Below are 20,574 nucleotides of genomic sequence, written 5' to 3'. Positions count from 1 at the left end.
GAGGGCAATGCTTTCTTCTCTCAGACACACACAGCCGTGCAACCGAGCATTTGACACACACACACACACACACACTCACTGCCAAAGTACTTTTATATGCAGGTCAACAAAAAAAAAAAAAACATGACTGGACAGTGACAGCCTTTTGCAGTAATCCTCCTAGAGGAAGCGCTTTAAGAAGCCAAGCTTTGGCAAAAGAAGAGAAGGCACACAATCGAAAGCAAATCTGTCCCTGGGAAAACGGAACATAACCACAGAGCTTTTTTGTCAGCTTCACACTGCTGGACAAAGGAGGCAGATATGAGAGTTTCTCAAAAAGCCCCAGTCAGCTTTTCACACATTTCTGCAGAGGTTACAAAAGCAAATGGGGTAGGAACTCTCTCGGAGGGCTGGACGGACACAGACAGCCTTAACTTTGATTTACACAAACATCCTGTGCTTTTGTGGACATGGCATTGTCCTCGTTCCTTATGCCTCAGCAGGTTTGTGAAGTTCATACACAACTGGGAAACATCACCACACACACTGTCATTTTGTATTCTTGAGGTGACGTATATCAATACATGGTTTGTACGAAGAGCTGTCTTTGAGTGAAGCTACAAAAGATTCATCTTTGTCCATTTAGACTGCTAATAGACAGTTTCTACCTTTTGAAAAGGATTGGGCATGTGCATCCAGCGGTAGAGTAGAAAACCCACTGCTGCAATACCCTGATGGCTTGAATATGGACATTTTCAGTGTTTTGAAATGATGCAATGTGCTGCAAACTGGTGACATTTCTGTTAACATGTCAATTTGTATGTGGAAGTCGCAACACCTTTTTACTACACATCGCACCTTGAAATACCCCCCGATGCTCGATGTGATTCATTATGTTAGCAATATCCACTAACACGTCCATCGATACACCAGTTGAGACGCAAAACAATCCATCGGTGTGGTAAAATTTGGGGTTCTAACCAGGTAACAGTTAGTTTTGCACTGTGGGAAATTTCCTTCCTGGGATACTGAACATTTTCGACCCATGTCTGCTTCAATTTGCAGTTCAAGCACAAACGTACGTTACTACTGTGACCACTGTGATCTCCTCATTAAACTTTTGCCTTATCGCTCAACCTTTTTTACCTCTTCAAATACCCATTCTCACGTGACACAGCGCTGATTCCTTTAAAAGTCCGTTACCCCCCCGAACCCGTCGGATCAAAGGCGACAGGCAGTGATTTCACAGCCATTTACGAGCGCCGGCTCAACACCCGACCCCTCCCCTCTGCATCGGCTTAACCAGCTCCTCAATCAGAACGAGTTGGTTTGTGACAGCTGAGTATGCAAAGGGACTTGCACCATCTCCCCCCCCGACCTGAGACATTCCCAGATGTCACCGCGATTACTCGGGAGAAGCTGGTTGCTGGTTGCAACCACCTGAGCGCAGAGGAGCGTCGACCCTTTAGCGGAGCCGGCCGAGCTGCAGGCTCGGTCTTTCTGGCAATTTACAGAAAGTAAATGAGATATGTTAGAAGTGTTATTTTTCACTTCTAATAAAGTGACTCTGGATGCACCGTCATTTCATCAGGCTGAAATAAGGACTTAGACAAGACTGTGTGTTGCGTGCCAGATGGTGGTTGGATAGATAGCAGGCCGGCACCATCCAGTAGCAAAATACAGTTTAAATCTTATTTTGGAAACCTGGAAGCATTTGGAGTCCTGTATTTTCCTTTAATCAAAGCAGATTTTTTTATCCAACCCTTAAACTGCTGAACTGAGTGAACAGATCGACTGCTCGCTGGAATGACCCGGTCATGGTTACATATTTCATATGAAGCCTATTGTTGTCTGCCCCATCGGGGGCCTCAGCACACGGCCCAATGAGGGAGAAAACACTGGAGTGAATTCCACAGACCAAAGCCCATTAGCCCACTGGCCCCAGGAAAGCATATCTAAAAATGATTTTGAAAAAAACTATTTTTTCGGGGGCCAGTGATGCGGTGAACAAAACTGGAAGAGGGGTGATATCTGAAGACGTATGATAAACCCGAGGAATGCATCAAACAGGGAACAGCCTGTTCCACATTGTGACTCAAAGGATGCGTAGACAAACGCACCACCACGTATGATTCACCGCGCACCGGGGGGGAAAACACAGATGACTCTCGCTGTTTATACTTAGTGTGTCGTGTAATATGAAGCCAACACACCCCCCCCACCCCCAAAAGCCACAAAAAAACCCACCACATTGAGAAATATCTTTTCCAGATTTGTTTCCCCACACGAATAACATCTCACAGTAAGAGTGACGCCGAATCACATGATCTGCAGTCATCTGTGTTGACTTCAGTCAGTACCCCGAACACAAAGCAATATTCTCACGTTTCATCCAGACACAACAGACATGTCTGCACATAATCTCAATCGCCATAACATTTACTTTTGTTTGATGTTTAAATGATTAGAGGAATTGTAAGGAATATAAAAGTACATGTGCGTTGAATGTGTAGGGTGGGAACTAAAATTCCTCAAACAGAAATTTGTGTAATATGTGAACTTGAAAAGTATGCTTAATAACACCAAACATTGTTCTGATGCATTTCACCCAAGGTCAAACTTTTCCAACAGTGACCAACTTGACGGCAAAGCAAAGCAAAGATTATTTTGTTCTTCTCTTTAATGCCTTTTTAAGTATTGGACAGGTACCGAGCAATACGCAAGTTCTAGTATCAGCTTCGGCAATCCGCCAAAGCCAAAAGGGACTTGTGCAAGGGAACAACCTCTGCATTGTTATCTTGCCAGTTTATGAACGTTTTTTTGGCAGAACAATGCAACACATACGGTAGATGAAAGGGGGCTGAAAGCAGTGCAAACTACAAACCTAAAAAGTAGCGTCCTGCAACCTTGGACATGGTGGACGTTGGTGTGTTCAAGGGTCGCACACAGAGCGCCAAGAGAAAAAAAAAACATGGTGAGCGGACTGCTGTTTTCCCCTGAAAAACAAGAGCTTCAAATTCCTGACATATTGTGAGGATTAGAGAGCAATTCCGTGGAATTCCGAGCCCCATATGGTGACAAGGTGCTCATATCTCCGCCTATTAAGAGGTTCCTTTTCCTTGCCAGGAGATTCAGCACTCGTTTTAAAGCCAAAGCAAAGATTAAGGAAAAGAAGGGAGCAAAGAGAAGATCCGTGTGAGTAGTCTGAGTGGTTAGACCTCCTCATATTGGCTACTCAAACAGTAGGGCCTGGACTGTAGGGCAGGTAAAGCAGGACCGAGGGAGCCAGGGCCCGTCACATGGGTCATGACTCATTTGTGGTATTAAACCACTGTTGTCCCAGTTTCCCGAATCTCCTCTATAAACTTGTGGGAACAACACACAATGCCGCCATCTTTTTGTTGAAAAAAGATGGCGGCATTCCGATTAAATCCACAATTAATCTAGGGATCAAATCCGTTGCTTCACAAGGCCACCCAGGCGACAAACGCAAAATCAGACCCGGCGGACATTATCATTATCCTCATTATCCAGAGAGGCCGGAAAAAGGTATGAACGAGAGATCCCGCTGAGCGGCCTCACCAGACCACGGCTGCCTCTTGCATCATCAAGAAAGGCGGGGGAGGTGGGGGGGGGTGTTGCACTGACTGATTGGGACTCCAGCAGCCCCATTAGCAAGGCATATTCCACAGGCATGTGACAATTAAGGCACCTCTGCCTGCCAGGGGAGGGCTGAAGGATCCACAAGCAGCCACTGCTCATCATTCAAAAGCAGCCAAGCTGAAAACCCCAAAGCCACACAATGTAACTCCAAGAGGGAGAAATTATCCAGACAAACAAATCATAAAGACTACAGTGATTCGGCTGCACATTTATAATTGCTTTATTATGAAACAGGCTCGTGGGCGACTCATATCGTATATCCAATAAAAACAAAAGCCTCGCTTGACCGCTAATGGCACAGACTGATTCATTAATCCAGTCTGCAGGTGTCTTACATCACTTTTTATAAGCTTGTCCACTTTCACAGCGGACAGCGTCGTCCTCTGAGAGCGAACGGGCGCTCCGGCAGTACGGAGATGCTGACCCACATCGGAAAAACCTCAGCGCACAAACACTGCAATGCCGCCGCTAGGAAAGCTCTCTGGCGAATATGCACAGTGCACGGGGATCCATTCACACAGAAGCTGTAACTGGAACATTCACCCAGCTTCCACAATGGGCATAAACAGAGAAACGCCACCTCTGGTTTGGAAACCAAAGTTTTAAACTCCATCATGCAGACATTGGCTCCCTCCCTGGAGAGGATGACTGCAGCGAGAAGGCAGGGAACAGACTTCCTCTGCAGCGCCTTCCTCAGACAATGCACACCTCTGCACCTTTTCCAAAGTCCCAAAACGGGGGCTAGCTGCACAAAACACAAAGTTCCGAGCATAGGTATAGTTTGTCTTTGAAGCCAACCCGTGAGAGCTGGTCGGTTAAGAATAGTTTTGCCAAGGTTTGGGAACGGCGCGGAGAAGCAGAAGCGCTGAGCCGAGGGGTAAAGTTAATTAGGTCTGTTTGTATGCACGTTGGATAGAGAAGACAAGGGGCTTGTTCGCCACAGAGACCGGAGCTCGGGGCCCGCAGGGGGGGGGGGGGGGGGGGGCTCCGGGGGTCGGAGGTCTGGGGGACGCCACGCCGGTCCTGCTGCCTGCAAGCCTCAGATTGCAGAGCGTGGACGGAGGCCTTTCATTTCAGATCGCTCTCTGTGCACGTGCCACACTGTGATTTTCACACCACAATGTGGCAGGGGACACAATAGCTTTCCCTTTTGAAGGCCGTCCCGCAGATTTAGTATCCAACTCTCAGTTGCCTGCTGCGACACCATATTTCAGCAAGACTGGTTGGGATAATTCTGCTCTTTGGAGAATGCAGTCAATTTGTCCTCGCTAATAAAGCAGAACACGACTTTTGCATATTCATCGTTTGTTAAACTGTGGCACTACAAAAAAAAGGACTTCATCAATGAATTATTTAAGGCTGAAATTTACTGTGCTTTTAATAAATAAATCAGCATTAAATCATTCTTGAGACAGTATTTTAATATTTAGTATTTTGGTTGAACCTTCAGTATTTCTTATTCAATCAATGTGCAACTCAATGATAACATTTAAGATCTTGCGTTAATTTTAGATTGATAGATCAATAGATAGATGGGTGGGTAGGTAGGTAGGTAGGTCTCAAGGTGTCTGTTGACACCTGATTACTGAAATGGGGTGTAGGCAGTACTACTTGTAAGCAACCCCACAGAAAAGCAGTAATATAACTACAGTTGCTTCCAGGATCAGATCGGCACATTCAAACTACAACACCTTGCCCACTTTACCCGGCTGTGCGGTCGATGTGTCACGCAACATTAAATTGACGGGGTGCCTTTGCGTTTAGCGCGTAACATTTTTCTCTGACTGTAGAAATTACCACCCGAGTTCATTTCTGCAAGTAATTACATAGGCTAGTAAAGCACTTCACTTTCATCACCATTAGCAGTACAAGACCATAACAAGGCCTTGTTAAACTCAAAGCATGAGCGGCGTGAGAACCTGAAGGAAATACGGAAAGGGTGCACTCAGCCTGGTCCCCCCGTGACTTCTGCCTCACCGTCAAGTGATGCCTCAGCACTGTACAAGAAGGGCATTGATGAATGTTCACAGACACCAGCAACCTTAATTAGCAGCCGTGTGTCAGGGACATTCGGCCTGAAGGACTTGCGGATTGAAGTGACGCAGGCGAAATAGTGGGTCGGTCGGTGGATTACGGAGCTGGAGCGGGCGGAGAAACGAGCGCTCCCATATGAGCATTTTGAGACTGGAATGTAGCAGCTCCGTGACCCCCGCCCCCCCCCCCCCCCCCCCTTAAAAAAAACCCCCCTGTGTTCCCTTGTGGCCCGAACAACAGAGGCTGCAGCTGGCCACTCCTTCACAGGAACTTAGCCGCCCCCACCTCACACACACTCAGGGCTGGATTCGAGAGAGATGGGGCACAAAACAGGCAGAGAGTGGGTTTTATTGGATTAAGCCTTTCTTAACTGTCCTAGGACATGATGGAAAGAATTTGGGAACTCGAGGAGGTCTGTGTCAACAGGTCGTGTTTGCTTAACTTTGAGAACTTTGCGCTCTTTTTCCACACGTCCTGAATCTGAGGAGGTAAAAGAGAAAAATAAACAAAAAAAGAAAAAATGCCTCAGTGCAGCTGCTGACCAACCACATTGTTAAATTCAGAGCCTCCTTGAATCTCCAAGGATCAAGGTAAGCAGTGGTAACCAACGACAACTCAAAAACAGCCACAGGGGTAAAGAAAATAGCCATTTGATTTCTAATGGTGATGGCGGGCAAAGGTCCAGTCAGGAAAACATCAGAGCACCGGCTATGTTTAAGAGCCTCGCGGTATCAATCTTCCGCGCTGTATTTTTCTTCCATAAAGTCTAAGAGCACTGATAAAACACCAGACTCTGGCAGACGCAGAGAGATTGGATCTATTTATGTCACAGCCTTTTTTCTGACTTGTTAAAGCACGAACAAAGATGGAAAATGTGGCGTACATGTGGCTCGGCAGCGAATGTACCTCCCACATGTTCAGGTCAAGCTCTCAGACACGCTCCCCTCGTATATCATTCTCTAATAAACCAAACATGTTATTTAAAGCTAGGGGCAGATCGTCTTCTTTAAAACCACATTTGTGAAATGTGTTTAAATTGTAAACAAAGCCCAATAGCCGTCAATAAATTGGGCATCTACGCCTTTTCATGAACCCGTCCCATCCCGCCATTGCTATAGACTCGTCTGATGTCTTTCTGCCTGCACACTATCCCCCCCCCCCCCCCCCCTGCATTCATTACTATTTTCATTGGGCACGAGTTGGCGACGCCGAGCTATGCCGTTGTAAAAGAGCAGCGCGCTTTATCTGGTTTCTCGAGATTGCCGACCCTTGCTTCGAGTTGCTATATGTGGAACATTGCAAAGAAAATACCGGCTGCATATACAAAAAGGGGACCACCGTTGAGTAGTTTGTTTTGTTTGCCCTTCGTGCCGCCTCTCCCGCCGGGTGGCATTCCCCTCCAACCGTACGGGATGGAGTTACAGCACAAAGAAAGTAACCCGCGCCGAGCTTCACGTCGGACTGTGGCTCTCCTGGCAGGCAACTCAATCCCAACAAAACCCTTTCCGCTAAAACTTTTAGCTGCGCCCTCCTCGGGAACAACAACAACCCACAGCTAGTATGTCTTGTTACCCAACCAGAAGATTGCTTGGCTGGATGCAAAAGGACACCGGCAGGCAGCTCCGAAAGCCTCCACCGGCGCACCAGGGGCTCTACACTCCCAACCCCCCCCCCGAAAGTGTTAAGTACGGCACCTTCCACGGACGGCTGGCTCCTGTCCCCCTGGTTGGCACAAATCAGCCCTGCGCCTCGCTCCACTTCACAGCCTACTGTGCATTCCGGACAAATTCAAATCGATGGGGCGGCATAACGTTTTCGTGGAGCCGTGGGCGGCCCGGCGCAGAGGCACCTATGCCGTAGAGATTCAATAGAAGGCTCAATTTGGGCCTTGTGGAATGTGCGAGGAGGCGCGTCACTCCATTGTTCCCCAGTGGCTCTTCCGGGAAACGGGCTGAGCACATATCAAGAGGCGGTGAGGTGATGAGTAATAATGCTGTGATGACATATGACAGCCAGCCCAGTGTCTGGATGCCCTTCGTAGTAAAAAAAACTACAAAAAAACTATGCAAACCGTTGTCTGCGGGGAGAATTGGTGGCGTTGAGAATTTCCAGGGACTCGTACATCTTTCCCATTTTAGGAGGTTCTGTGCCTGGTTTGGCTGAACTCTTGCCACCGGTTAGCATAATGTACTTGTGTGTGTGTGTTGTGAAGAGGGGGTTGTGTGGCCCCAAGGCCGGTCAGCTTACAGTGGTCTGGACTTTCCCTCCCGCTCTCTCCACCTCAATCCTTTTTATTTTATTTTTCTCCCTGGATGCAAGCCATCAGCAGTAACGGCCACTATTGGACATTCTAATGAAGTGCCAGACCTCATCAGTGGTCGCTAACAGACAGTCCGGCTTTGTGACTTAGCTCTGAGTGAGCAAAACATGGATCTACAATGGTTTGATAAATACGATTTTGATGGGATAATACAAGCCTTTTGTTTTTAATCCAGTTAACAGAATCTAAAAAAGAACTACCTTGTGGTTGTGGGCCTGTCAGCCAGTGAAGTACATTAAGTACTCATGTGAGTTCAACATGTCAACATTTGGGTAAAATTGTCATACTTTGCATGACAACTATTGATTTATGGACAAAAAATAATTTAGTAAGGCTACAGAGACCTTGACCTTTAGCGTCATATACACTGCAGAGTGCGAGGCATCTCTCCAGTTGTTGCTAATGCTGTTAGCTCTCATTGAAAATATATATTTCGTGGCTTTCAGTTGTCAAAATCCCCAGACAGTGATGGTGACTCCCTACAGCAGTTAAACTAAATAGACCGGAGATGCCTCATAGAAAGCTCCTCGCCCTGCCACATGTCAGCGTAATCTGAGTGGTCAGCTGGAGCTGATAGAGCCCTACTAAAGGGCTGTCAGAGGGAATCATTAATCCAAAAAGGCAGCACCAGACAGATGGTGTGATGATGGAGGATCGATGCCCTCCCCGGCATGCCAACTTGCTTGTTGTGGCCGGTCCAGAGACAGGAAGTGGGCTAATCCCTCAAAAGAAAGTTCCAGACTAAACATGCAAAAAGAGCTTGGGCCATATCCCGTCCCTGCAGCCCCCCCCCCCCCCCCCCGTGGCACGGCACCACGTAGTACAATCCGGATGGTACCGGAGGGAATTATAAAGAAGTAGGGAGGCGTTTGTTTCTTGTGTTTCTGGTTGAGGGAAGCTCTATGAGGACTTTGACCTTCCCCCTCAGGGGCCCTCAAAGAGGTCCCCAGCTGCAGGACAGAGAGGGTGGAGCCTAAATAAACTATACGTAGCTATAAGAAGAAGCTTCAGTTCTTTTGTTTAGGATCCAGAACCAGAATTCGCTCTCACTGAGGTTCTTGGTGGTACCAGTGTTCACAGTCTGGTGCGAAGGAAGTGAGGAAATGAGTAGGAAGGACTTAGAAGGAGGAATGGTCTCATGTTCAAGTCAAGATAAACTGCACATATCTTATCAGCTAATCCATAAATCATAAGGGCCATCTTGAGTAATGTTTATGTTCAAGCTAATGAACGCAGAAAGGGTCCAGCCTGGTCGTCAATTAGTATCAGGTCCAGCTGTTAAATATAGAATCTGCTGTCCATCGTGTTATCAATCACTAACTTTCAGGATCACAGGGCTCGTTATTTGTCCTCCATGCTGCCAAAAGAACTGTCACATCTGCAGCGTCAACCACAGACCCTGAAGGAAAGCCAATTCCAGCAATGACACATGCAAACACGTAGGGAACACAGGTTTATGCATCGGGAAATGTGCGCATGCCCACACACACACACGCGCGCACACACGGCCGCACAGGTCAACTTGACAGCGCATTGGTTCATTCGGAAAGAAGAGTCCAGGAATTTATTTTTGATTGATTAACTGCAACGGAAGTTTGAAAAATAGGTGTCAGATTAATTGTAGTCGTGCCGCCTCATAGAATCTGGATGCTGTGTGAAATGGCCGTATCCTCCCTCTACCGCATATACTATACTATACATACCCTCACCTCACTCCCCCCTCCTCTCGCTACACTTCCTAAAGTAAAGCAAAAAAAAAAATCTGCGTCCTTGCTCAGTCAACTCTCGATTGACAGCAATGGGGATAATCAGACCTGACAAATTGTTTCATCCTAACAAGAGAGTGCTGTTTATATGTCTTGAATTGGAGAACCCTGCTGTGTAATTACCAAATAGTTTCCATTGTGGATAATCAGACCATTATTATAATCATGTAGCATCATGTAAATATTGTCACTACGGCGATTACAGCCCTGATATGGCTATTTAAAAGTACGTCGGCTCTACTTAACCCAGCTTTGTGGTCAGCCCGTGCGACCCGGCCTGCCTCCTCCGAGTCAAGTGGTTTTGTTATCTACCTGATGAAATGCTCCCAGCAGCACAGATAGGAAGGTGTTTATTGGACACAGCTGAGGAAACCATGAATCCCACCTCCTTATAAACCTGTAGCCTGCAGACAAACAGTGAATAAAGAAGTCAGGGATCCAATTGATGTTCCTTTGTAGCCTGAAGTGTGTGCGTGCACATCTGTGCGTGTGTGTGTGTGTGTGTGTGTGTGTGTGTGTGTGTGTGTGTGTGTGTGTGTGTGTGCGCGCGCTGGTGTGTTGACGAAAAGAGCGGACTGACACCTTCCACACACCTCCCTTCTGGAAGAATTAATGTATTTAGCAGCAGGAAAAGCATAAACTCTATCAGCTAAAAAGTCTTTAACCAGTGATGGGACAAAAATGTAAAACGGGGGGAAACGTCGTGTTATGTTTTCAAGGATGTGCATGAACGTATGCATCCATAACATAATTCTCTCTCCATGCACCCTGCACACATTTTGGATGAACGGCACAGTGTAATGCTGAATAGGTGAAAGAAACAAACACAAAGTCTAGCAAGATAATGAGCTGCCATCTCATTAATGCCCCGCTTCTTATCCCCTGCCTGCTTCCAAACATAGCAAGCATGAAAGCATCCTTCTCATCCTTCCCCTCAAGCCTCCCAATTAAATGCCACTCACCTTCTTTTTTTTTCTTTTTTTTATTCCATCAGCGTGATGATGAAAGCTGAGAGGGCATGATGGTCCTCGGCAGTGGTCAGACAGTGAGTGAGCGAAGGCATGGGCCTGCATCGGTCACACTGTCAGCCAGCCAAATGGGTTAGGAGAGACAGGGGAAGCCAAAACAGAGAGGGGGAGTCAGGAAAGGGGGGGTGGGGGAGGAGGGGGGGGGGGGGGTGTCTGTAGTGCCAAAGGGTTGAGTGGCATAGGCCCCTAATGCTCGCTACACACAGGACACAACCACAGAGTAAACACCAAATACCTGAGGGTGTGTTTGTGCGCTACAGTGTACTATGTATAGTAAAGTGTAATACTTGCTGGGGTCACATGTTTCGCATATTTCTTCGGGTTTGTTTTGAGCCACTTGGTGGACCAGCTGCCCGGTGTCGTGTGCTTTATGGTAGACTAATATCAATATATGGAGTAGGTGTATTAAGGATATTTTCATTACACATTTTTTGATCATTGTCAATTATCTGGTTTAGAGCTGAAATGAACTAAAACATGAATTGAATCATCGGTCGAATAAAACAAGGATGGATGAATATGTATTAGATTGTAATGAGCCGTTTTACAGTCAATTGATTAGTCGATAACAACAAAAATTAGCAAACAAATGACCGTATATAGAATTGTGATATAATTGCCATTAGTAAAACTAAGTGTCTCCACAAACAATTACACAACTGAACCTCTACAAGTCAAGTAGTGTTTAATAGAAAAGGGGCTAAAAGGTTTCTGGGAAATAAATACATTTATCGACTAATCTCCTAAGTGGGAGCAGCCTAAGTCGTAGCAAAATAGAGTAAAGATTGTAAGCACACTGAGGTAGTAAAACATCTTCATATTGAGAATGACAAGTTACCAAACCCTGACCAAATATAAACAAATCCCAAAGAGGAACTTGTTAAGTATTTGACTGAAATCCTAAAGTCTGAAGCGCTCACGTGATGGTGCGCATGTGGGTGTCAGCTGTTCACATGTAAAAACAGTTCAGGTTACTTAGAACCAAAAACAGGCAGCCAGTGGGAGAAGGCAGGCGGATGGTGGGCAGCGTGGCAGATACTGTGACACGTCCAGCCCCGTTGTGTCACGGGTCGCGCTATAAGGGCAGTCATGGGAACGGCATGCGGGGGGGTGGGGGGGGGGAGAGCTGGGCTGTGCGGTGGGCGGGCCATCTGGTGTCACCAGTCACCTAGCACCACACGATCACTGCTCTGCCAAAAAAAACCTCTCGCCTCCGAAAAAACACTCACGACCCCGCCGCCCCTCCCGTACTGCACCCCCCCCCCCCCCCACCCCCACCCGCCAGTAATATGCCCCTTTGCATTGTCTCTGTTTCCGGTCATTGGCGTTAGTCTCGCATGGCCTGCACTTCCCCAAACGATGCCCCTCCTCATGCTCTACATGTCCTCAGGTGTTGATCTGCACCACATCTTCTGCAGCCACGAAAAAAAGGGAGGGAGCCCGGGGACCGGAATGGAGTGACGGTCCGGCCGTCAAATAAGAAACAGCTTGATGGATTTTTGTGAATCCCGGTAAGGAATCAGACGGCATCGGGGAGGAGGCGAGCGCTGGGTTGCTGCGGCTGAAAGCCCCGGTGGAGGCCAGGAATGTGGCAGTGACGTGCAGTCTGAAGAGACAGGACCTCCTTCGGTCTTTTTGTGAATCACTGATTTATTGTGTTGTTATTCAGGCGCGTCCTTCTGGTCTGCGGAGGAAGACTGTAGTTGCTTTTTTTATACCTTGACAAAGTGATGACCGCTGGATTATTCATAATGTTTTCCTTTCTCCTTCCCACAGAAAAAAAAAAATTGTGTGCTTCTATTTTGTATGAGCAGAAGATGCGGCCACCATATTTGGAGGATTTGGGTATTAGCCTACTGGTCTAAAATCAAGGAGCGTTTATATTTAACTCAGACGTGGTCTGGTGCAGGCTCCCCCACTAATTGACGGCTACGCAGTAATCTTCAGTGGGCTAAAACTCATTTACCGTGAGCTCTTCTGCGGCATTAAGATGAGGTCATCTCTCCCCTTCTCTGCACTCGGGAATCTAGATTCTTGAGTATAAAAAACTGGTAGTAAGCTACTGGACAGCCTGAAGGACGTACAGTGCGCAGCATGGGCCCAAACCGACCACCAGTACCTACACCTAGAATATTTAGCTAGAATCAATAAAAAGGTGGGTTTCCTTCCCCACACAGCGCTGCCCGAGCAGGTGCTCCATAGCTGAAGAATGTCCATCCGAGTTTTAAAAAGGTCACGTTGCGACGCCCCCCCCCCCGCCAAGCAGGCGGGCTATCTCGGTCTTGTGGAGGGTGGGGGGGGGGGAAGGTCTGTAGGACACAAGGTTGTCGACATGCATTTCATCCCATTCGCGTAATCAAACCAGAGGATTCCAGCGGGAAAACCTTTGCCCAGCTTTTCATCCGTCGACACCCACTCAATGCGCGGCCTTCAAACTTATCAAAGAGAAAGAGCGTGTGGGGCGAGAAGAAAAGAAAAAAGGTGCTTCTCTTTTTGGCAGAGGCCCCTTCAGCTATCTGGTGGCACTCATCCACGGGGGGCGACTGTTAATGTATTGTTATCAGAGCAAACGTGGAAAGCTGACAGAATGTTTTTGTCTGCCGAACAGGGAATGTGTAACTCCACCCCCCCCCCCCCACCCTCCCTCCCTCCTCGGCCCGGAGGAGAGCGACGCTGACGGGAAGCTGACCTTATTCAATCAGGGGTTTTTTTTTTGGGGGGGGGGGGGGGATGTGTGTCTTCTTCCCTTTTTTTTCTGCTTCTGAGCGCTGCCAAGCTCGGCGGGGAGAATGAGCGTTGTGATGGTGTGGGCTGCTTGGTGGATGCGCATCGTGGTCTAGTACACACACACACACACACACACACACACACACAGTAGCACACTCACTAACAAGGAGCTAACAAAAGCACATTCCTGCGGAATCTGTGCAAAGTGAAAGACAAAAAGACTTTAATGCCATGTCTCTCACGCATTCAGCATGGCAGCCCAGAGGCTATAAATCGTGGGGACAAAGTTTCGACAGTGACCCTGCTTGTCCGATGACCACACCGGACACTCTATAGGTGCAACTTACACGTCTGATCCCATCAGTGTGTCAGGGAACTCGTAAGTCAAAGCACTGCCTCCCTGCAAGACAAGCCCCCCCCCCCCCCCAACACACACACACACACACACAGGACCACCACTACACATATCTCACGGTCATGACTATTTACAGCATGGAATGGTCGCTAAGTGGTTGAAGTACTCGCCGGTCCGTTCCGATGTCTCCCTTGCAGCCTCCATTCATGCATATTGCATACACGCGTGCACACGCAGCCATTCGTGCACGCGCATATTACACTGTCGCGCGTACTGTCGTTGTGAAGGACACCGATCCATCTGAACGTAGCTGCTCTCGTGTGTTCAAAAATGAATTAAAAAAAAAAAGACCTCAAAGAGAGAGTGTTGGGGACAGAAAGGTGAGGAATGCAACAAAAACAACGAGCAAAACAATTCGGAAGAAGATCGAGGAAGAGCAGAAGAGTCAAAGAGGCTGGAGATACGATGAGAGGAGGACCGGCTTACACACACTAACCTGTTTCACTTCAGCAGGCATGATCTCAAAATCCCCCCTTTGGTTCCAAGACAAAAAAAATAAAAACAAACGTGCGACAACTATTTCCCGGCGTCTGGAAACGGTCCTTTCCCCCCCCCCCCTCAGGTGTATTTACGTTGAGTTTCCCCCCCCCCCTCCCTGTGAGCGCAGAGGCAGCAGCTCAGACTCGGGCAGCCATCCTCTGCTCAGCCGCGTCGAGCCACACGCAGTTAGCGGCGGGAATGCCGGAAGTGGGGCGCTGGATACCTTTCACAACAAAAGCCCGTCTATTGCGCGTGGCTTTTTTGTTGGTACCTCGCATCCCATATTCCGCACTATGCGCTAGTAAATGTTTGGAAATCATATTATAGCCAAAGTTAATGCTGCGGTGGAACCTGGCGCATCCCGTATCCCAATATGCAAAACGGATCTGTTTTAGTCTTAAAAAATAGTCATCAAGGAGACCTGGTTTAGTGTTGTTGCCTCTCGTGCAAGTTGTGTGTTAGGTTAAAATAAAGATTCATTAATAATTTATTTTCATTACTATAAGCATAAACGCGGTCATTTTAACAAAACAGTTGCATAATGCTATAGGCCATATTGGTGGTCTACGGGTAACACATATCCATATTAATAGAGTTTAAGTTATCTAAAAAGCACCAAGTATCTTTAGTGAAAGATATTGAAAGCACATAAAAGCAGAATGGCTGACAAATGGGACCATGAAAGTAGAATGTTTTTTAGAAGCAGTCGTGCTTTTATTTCGAAGGAAAAATCACCTTATATCCGGTGTAATACTGGCTATTGCAGACTGGTTCTACACAGCTGAAAGGAACTCAGCTTTCTCTTTTCCAGAAATGCTGTGCATATGGGGAATGGAAAGAGATGAGGGGGCAGAGGCGGCCCTTCCTCCCCCAGCAGAATGACCCCTCGCTAACGAAAGCACAGATCCGAGAATAGGACTGGAGTTCACCCAAAATGTGTTCACATTTGCACGCACACACACTAACTCAACAAAAAAAGTTAGCCAGAGGGAACAAAAACCTCTTGGGCTGAAGGGGGGGGGGGGGGGTGTTATAGAAAGGAGGGTTCCCAGACAGGCAGCAGGAGATGGAAGTGCAGAAGCTCCCTCTCTCTCTCTCCCTCTCTCTCTCTCTCTCTCTCTCTCTCTCTCATTGGGTCTATGTCTAGCATCTTTAGTTGGGTGGGACCAGTTCCCTCTATGCACTCCAGCTGCGTCTGTCAATCCGCCGACCCCTCCCCCTTGTTGGCATAGACACAGAGAGGGACGGGGAAAAAGAAAGGGCGGGGGGCGGGCTCACACACAAACAAAAGTTGGCCCTTTTGAGGGAAAGGCACCCAATACTCTGCACATTTTTACACCCTCCACACACACAGCTCCTTTTATCCGCCTCTTTGTCCCGTGTCTCTCTCCCTGCACTTGATATAAGGGGGAGGTGGGACGTACGTGGAAGAATTCACATTGAAATATCTATGACTGTGACCAAGACTGTCAAGGAATGCTAATCCAGTAACGCGGAGGACAGCTCTGAGAGGCGCTCGGACTGACAGAAAAGAAAAAGAGGAACGAGTGACTCGACTTAAAAAAAAAAAGAGAGAGAAAACAGAGAAAGGAGAATTCCCAAACGGAGGGGAAATGGCTGAGGTTTCGCATTCCACGAGCCTGGTATTTCATCTCCCTGAATGTCACTGCTCCATTTGTTCTTAATGAAAGAACTTGCCCACCATGCGCCATTAGATTCCCTATTTGCTTTTCAACAATGCCGTTAACAATTCATGCAACAAACATTTCTTCCAAAAAGGTTTACAACTCAAAGTGCATTACTTTCTCTAATGTTATTTGCGATATCACTTTCCATTTAAGACACTAAACCATTGAGTGCGTTTGATAACCCTGCTTACAAATCCATTAAGCGCTTTGGTATTCTCATGGGAGCAGATTAGAAGCAGTAGTCGTTACTTTCTCGGTCTATGTGTGTTTTGTCCAATTGATAGTTCAATGTTATGATGATTGTTTGGTACATTGGTACAAGACCATGACTCTTCTCTCACGTCACACCGAGGCTGTACTTTGCGTTTTGCATTTGGCTGTAAGCACTTGATGACAACAATAAAATCATTTTCTGACTGCACTGTTTCCCTTTATACCTTTCTGGTTTGGCATGTTAATATATTATAATTTACCACCAAAAAACAAATTGTGACCATCACCATCAAGTGTTCACAACTCTTTGAGCGGGACGGAACATTTCATGTGACTTTGTTTCATAGTTGTCAAAACATTTCACTCAAATCCACAAATGTCAAACTCATCACAATACAAGAGAGAAAATTCCGGTGGATCGCCAATTAGGACTCATCTCCCGGTGTCCATTAATTGTCTGTTTCAAACTGTTCATGGTAATCCATCAAATCGCCGTGGGACATTTCCGTCTGAACCAAAGTCACGGCCCAACTACAGCCCCAGAGGGCCCAACGGCGCCGTTGCTCTTTTTGTACCGAGGCAAGCAAAACACACAGGAAAATTCAAGTGAAAATAGACAGGACTGTTAAACTAAATATCCCAGAGAGTGTCTTCCAACATTTCCTTTCAAAATGAGTTTGAAATCACAGGTCTGTGAATGCCAGTTCCTGTCTGAGGAAAAGCTCCATTCCCTTGAGCACAGACGGGCGTCGTAACATAAAAGTGTCTGAATAATCCGGGGGTTTGTAATCAAAGCTCCCGAAGTCAGCTCTACTCTGTCACCACGCGTCGGGTTAAACAGATGGTAGTGAGGTTAATTTTTACCAACGAGGCGTGCTTTGACAGCCAGAAACCTCAATGAAGCTGCATCTGTTAAAATCGTGTTGTTTTTTTTTACTTCCATTCAAGATGCCAGATGTATAGAAAAAGACGCAAGGAGCAAAAAGCATAGGTGGAAGAAAGGCAGGAGAAGCTTGGGGTTTATGTATGGCAATTCTTTGGAAATCCTACTTTATCGTCAAACTTTAACAGAGAAGACAGTGAGTTCAGAGAAAATTAAACGATATATACAAAGCAGGTTGACTAAAAATGCATAAAAAAGGGGATTTTACTTTTCAGCTCTCAATTCTTTGATGATCTATTTTGTTACAGGCCGACTCCTGTTCATTCTCACAATGGAACAGCTTGCAAAAGAATCCGTCATCTAATGACTCCTACTCTCGTGTTTTATTTTATTTTCCTCTTCCAAAATGGCTACTCAGCAATGCAAAGGCTTGGACTCCAATTTATTGGGGGCTTTTGTCTTGCAAAAAGGCAATTTTCCCTTCATTAAGTGGCATACAGCTCTGTTTAAATAACATTACTTCTGATCAAAATATTCTATTTTCTGTTTTCATGATGCTAAACTGTGATTGTTTTTAATTCAACTGTGACTGGATTAGGCCCTTTCTCAGTTTTCACCCTGTCATGCGTAATTGGGACACTGAATGGGTGACAAACAACAGAATCTCAGTCAGTCGAAGCCTGGAATATCACATTTATTAGTTAGGTATTTCAGCCGCTTTATCAGCATCTGGAGCATTTTAAGATTATATTGAGATTCAATCCAAGAATGTTAAAGTTTTCTTTCCATATGTACAGTATATCCACATATGTGCTTGATGTATATTCACTTGAATGAGGCACTTGGAGAGAGGACTGTTGAGAGCAGTGCCCTCCTTTTCACACATTCATGCCATTACAAACACTCTCCGAGAGAACTACCCCGAGACACTCCAGCTCAAACTCCACTTATACATGATCTTTTGACAGAGTCTGTGCAACTTTATGATGTGGAATCAGCACTCATGTAGTCACCCACAGTGCAAAGCCAGTAGATGTAAGGGTGTGCTAGAACTTGCATTCTCTCATCTCACCGGCAGAAGGCGTCTCCTCCGGTTGTGAAAGTAAATCTGATTTTATGGATGCCCAAGAAACAGCGTACTTGATTTATCATATCAACAAACACTGCATTGTTGTCCGTGGTTTCAACCGCTAGTTTCTAAGCCTTCAGTACAGCACGGCGGTTTATTTGGTAAATCATGGTTCGTTTTAGAGTAAAATACACCATAAAGCGCAGTACGTTTGATTGACAACTGGCAAAAGAAATCGTCAGTCCACAAACCAACGGGTGACGTCATGACGACCACGTCCACTCCGTAGATACATGTGGGGTCAGTGTGGGTCTTGAGGGGACTATCTCAGACTGGCTGATCTGCCTGCCGTAGCTGGGTTTTTGGGTTCTCCGTTTTTTTGATGCAGGTAGTTTGAGCTTTCGAAGGAGCTGTGCTCGATCATCCAAACACTTTACTCATGTCTCCTTGCTCCTATTTTTAAATCAAACCCTCTGGGAACACTGTTAGTGCAGTTCATGCTGCGGAGGGAACCACGTTGCAGTGACCTTTATTAAGGAACACACTGGGGTGGAAGTCGAGAAAGAAACGTTCAGCACTTTGTCCCTTTTGCCATTTGGCAAAATTTGTGGTCTCAAGGAATGTTCTGTCCAATAAAGTCCGAACTTCCTCCTGCACACCTCCCAAAACGAGGCTCATCGTTGATTCTGTTCCTCCTTTCATGAGCACTTACGTGCTGGTAATTCACGTAGTAAAATTGTCGCCCACCAGTGTGTTAAACTCATGCGGAATTATTAAATCAAGGCTTTGAAGAACACCTCCGGCCATCCTACAAAGTCTGTTTTCAATCTAGTCTTGTTGTCAGTTGAAAGGGCATCGAGCCCTTGTTTGGTTGTCCTGCTGGACACTGGGAAGGCTGAGGTCACATTCCTCGGTGAGGGGCTATATTTTAAACACATGCGCTATAATCTAGTCCCCAAACAGTCTATTCAGAGTACCGTAGTGAATATTCTTGAAACTTTTGAACCCGGGGGTGTGCCATTCAGTGGTAAGGAGCCTATTCGGGTACATGGAGAGAGTGTCTGGTAAAGGAAAACGAGAGCAGTGTTGAGATACCCCTCTCAGTGCTTTTAGTGAGCATAATGGTTTAATGGATTGTGATCAAATGGCAGGGAGCTGCACCAGGACGGGCATTAAGTCCAATAGCGTCGGGACTGATTTGAAGGATGGAGGTTTGAGCCACCCCAAAGGAATATAAATAGCTCACAGTACAAAAGGCTTTTCTGTTACCCCCCCATCTCCCCATAACCCCATTACTCCGTTCGTCTGCACAACCCCAACCTTGAGTAAAAATTCCTGTCCTTCGGGGGTTAGACCCTGTGCCAGGCTGAGACCCCCCCCCACCTGAAGCAGTTAGCCGTGTGATTCATGGGCCGTCGCCTCGATCTTGACTCCTAATGTTGAAGTGGAGTGAATAAAAGATAACTTCGAACATAAATGGCAGCTCTGTTTAAATTTAACCAATGTAGTGGGAATAAGCAAGTCGGGTTAGCCCTTTAAATGTTTAAAACATTTATTAGGTTTGTAAATGGATTGCATTGCCTTCAGAGACCTTGACATGCCCACCATTCTTAAAGAATCCATTTTTCCAATGAAAGCCCAGGACTGTTTTCCAAACATAAATCCTGGATATTTTTGGGGGTTATGAAATTATAACACAAATTATTGGTTGTGATTATAAATAATTAGGGCTCACACAGAAAAAAAGACTGGATACCACCACCACCCCTACAAACGAGAGCAGAAATATTGGCAGTTTTGAGTATTTAATAATAATAACATAAAGACGAGTTCTACCAGCGTTGACACTGAAAAGTGGTGTGACGTTGTTGCAAATTGTGTAATATAAGTTCAACATCGGTTCTCACACGTGACCAAGGCACAGGACAAGGACGAGGACAAAGAAGTAAAAATGTTACTGCAGGCAAAGATGTAAAGCATTGAAATAAAGTCCCACTGAACATCATGAAAGAAAGCTGTGAAAGTTGACCTCAAGAAGTCCGTCAAGGAGAAAAGGAAATGTCTCTCGTCAGTATTGTGACAAACAACCAGCCATAGACTCTTTGATGAATTGCATCTTTTGCGTACCACAACATTCCTAATAGTCAGAGGACCAAGCGACCTTTAAACTGATGTAAAGCATGATTAGGGGAACCCTCCATCCCTCCATGGGGAAACAGGCGCCAACCAATGAAATTGTAAAGCGGACTTTTTTTTCCCTCGCAGGCTGCTCCGTGGATCTACATCGATGAAAGTGGTGTGGGAGGGTA

At 46.4% G+C, this 20,574-nt stretch overlaps 1 protein-coding gene across 15 annotated transcripts in view; it reads right to left on the bottom strand.

Annotated features, from left to right (window-relative positions):
- The window catches only part of arvcfb (ARVCF delta catenin family member b), a 154,108-nt gene that overhangs the window by 64,981 nt on the left and 68,553 nt on the right, over positions 1-20,574 (bottom strand). Inside the window, exon 1 of one of the 15 annotated variants that reach the window (XM_037481333.2) lies at positions 14,369-14,511. The exons of 13 other annotated variants lie outside the window; for them this stretch is intronic. In XM_037481333.2, the coding sequence (XP_037337230.2) occupies positions 14,369-14,389 (21 nt within the window). In that variant the 5' untranslated portion in view covers positions 14,390-14,511. Of the gene's footprint in view, positions 1-10,074; positions 10,209-14,368; positions 14,512-20,574 lie in introns of those variants that run through there. One more of the 15 variants, XM_062562482.1, reaches the window with a different exon arrangement.

This window comes from Pungitius pungitius, chromosome 5 (genome assembly GCF_949316345.1).
Source record: "Pungitius pungitius chromosome 5, fPunPun2.1, whole genome shotgun sequence".
In the NCBI taxonomy this organism is placed as follows: Eukaryota; Metazoa; Chordata; class Actinopteri; order Perciformes; family Gasterosteidae; genus Pungitius; species Pungitius pungitius.
The sequence above is the reverse complement of the archived record's forward strand: the minus strand, read 5'-3'. Positions and strand labels throughout refer to the sequence as shown.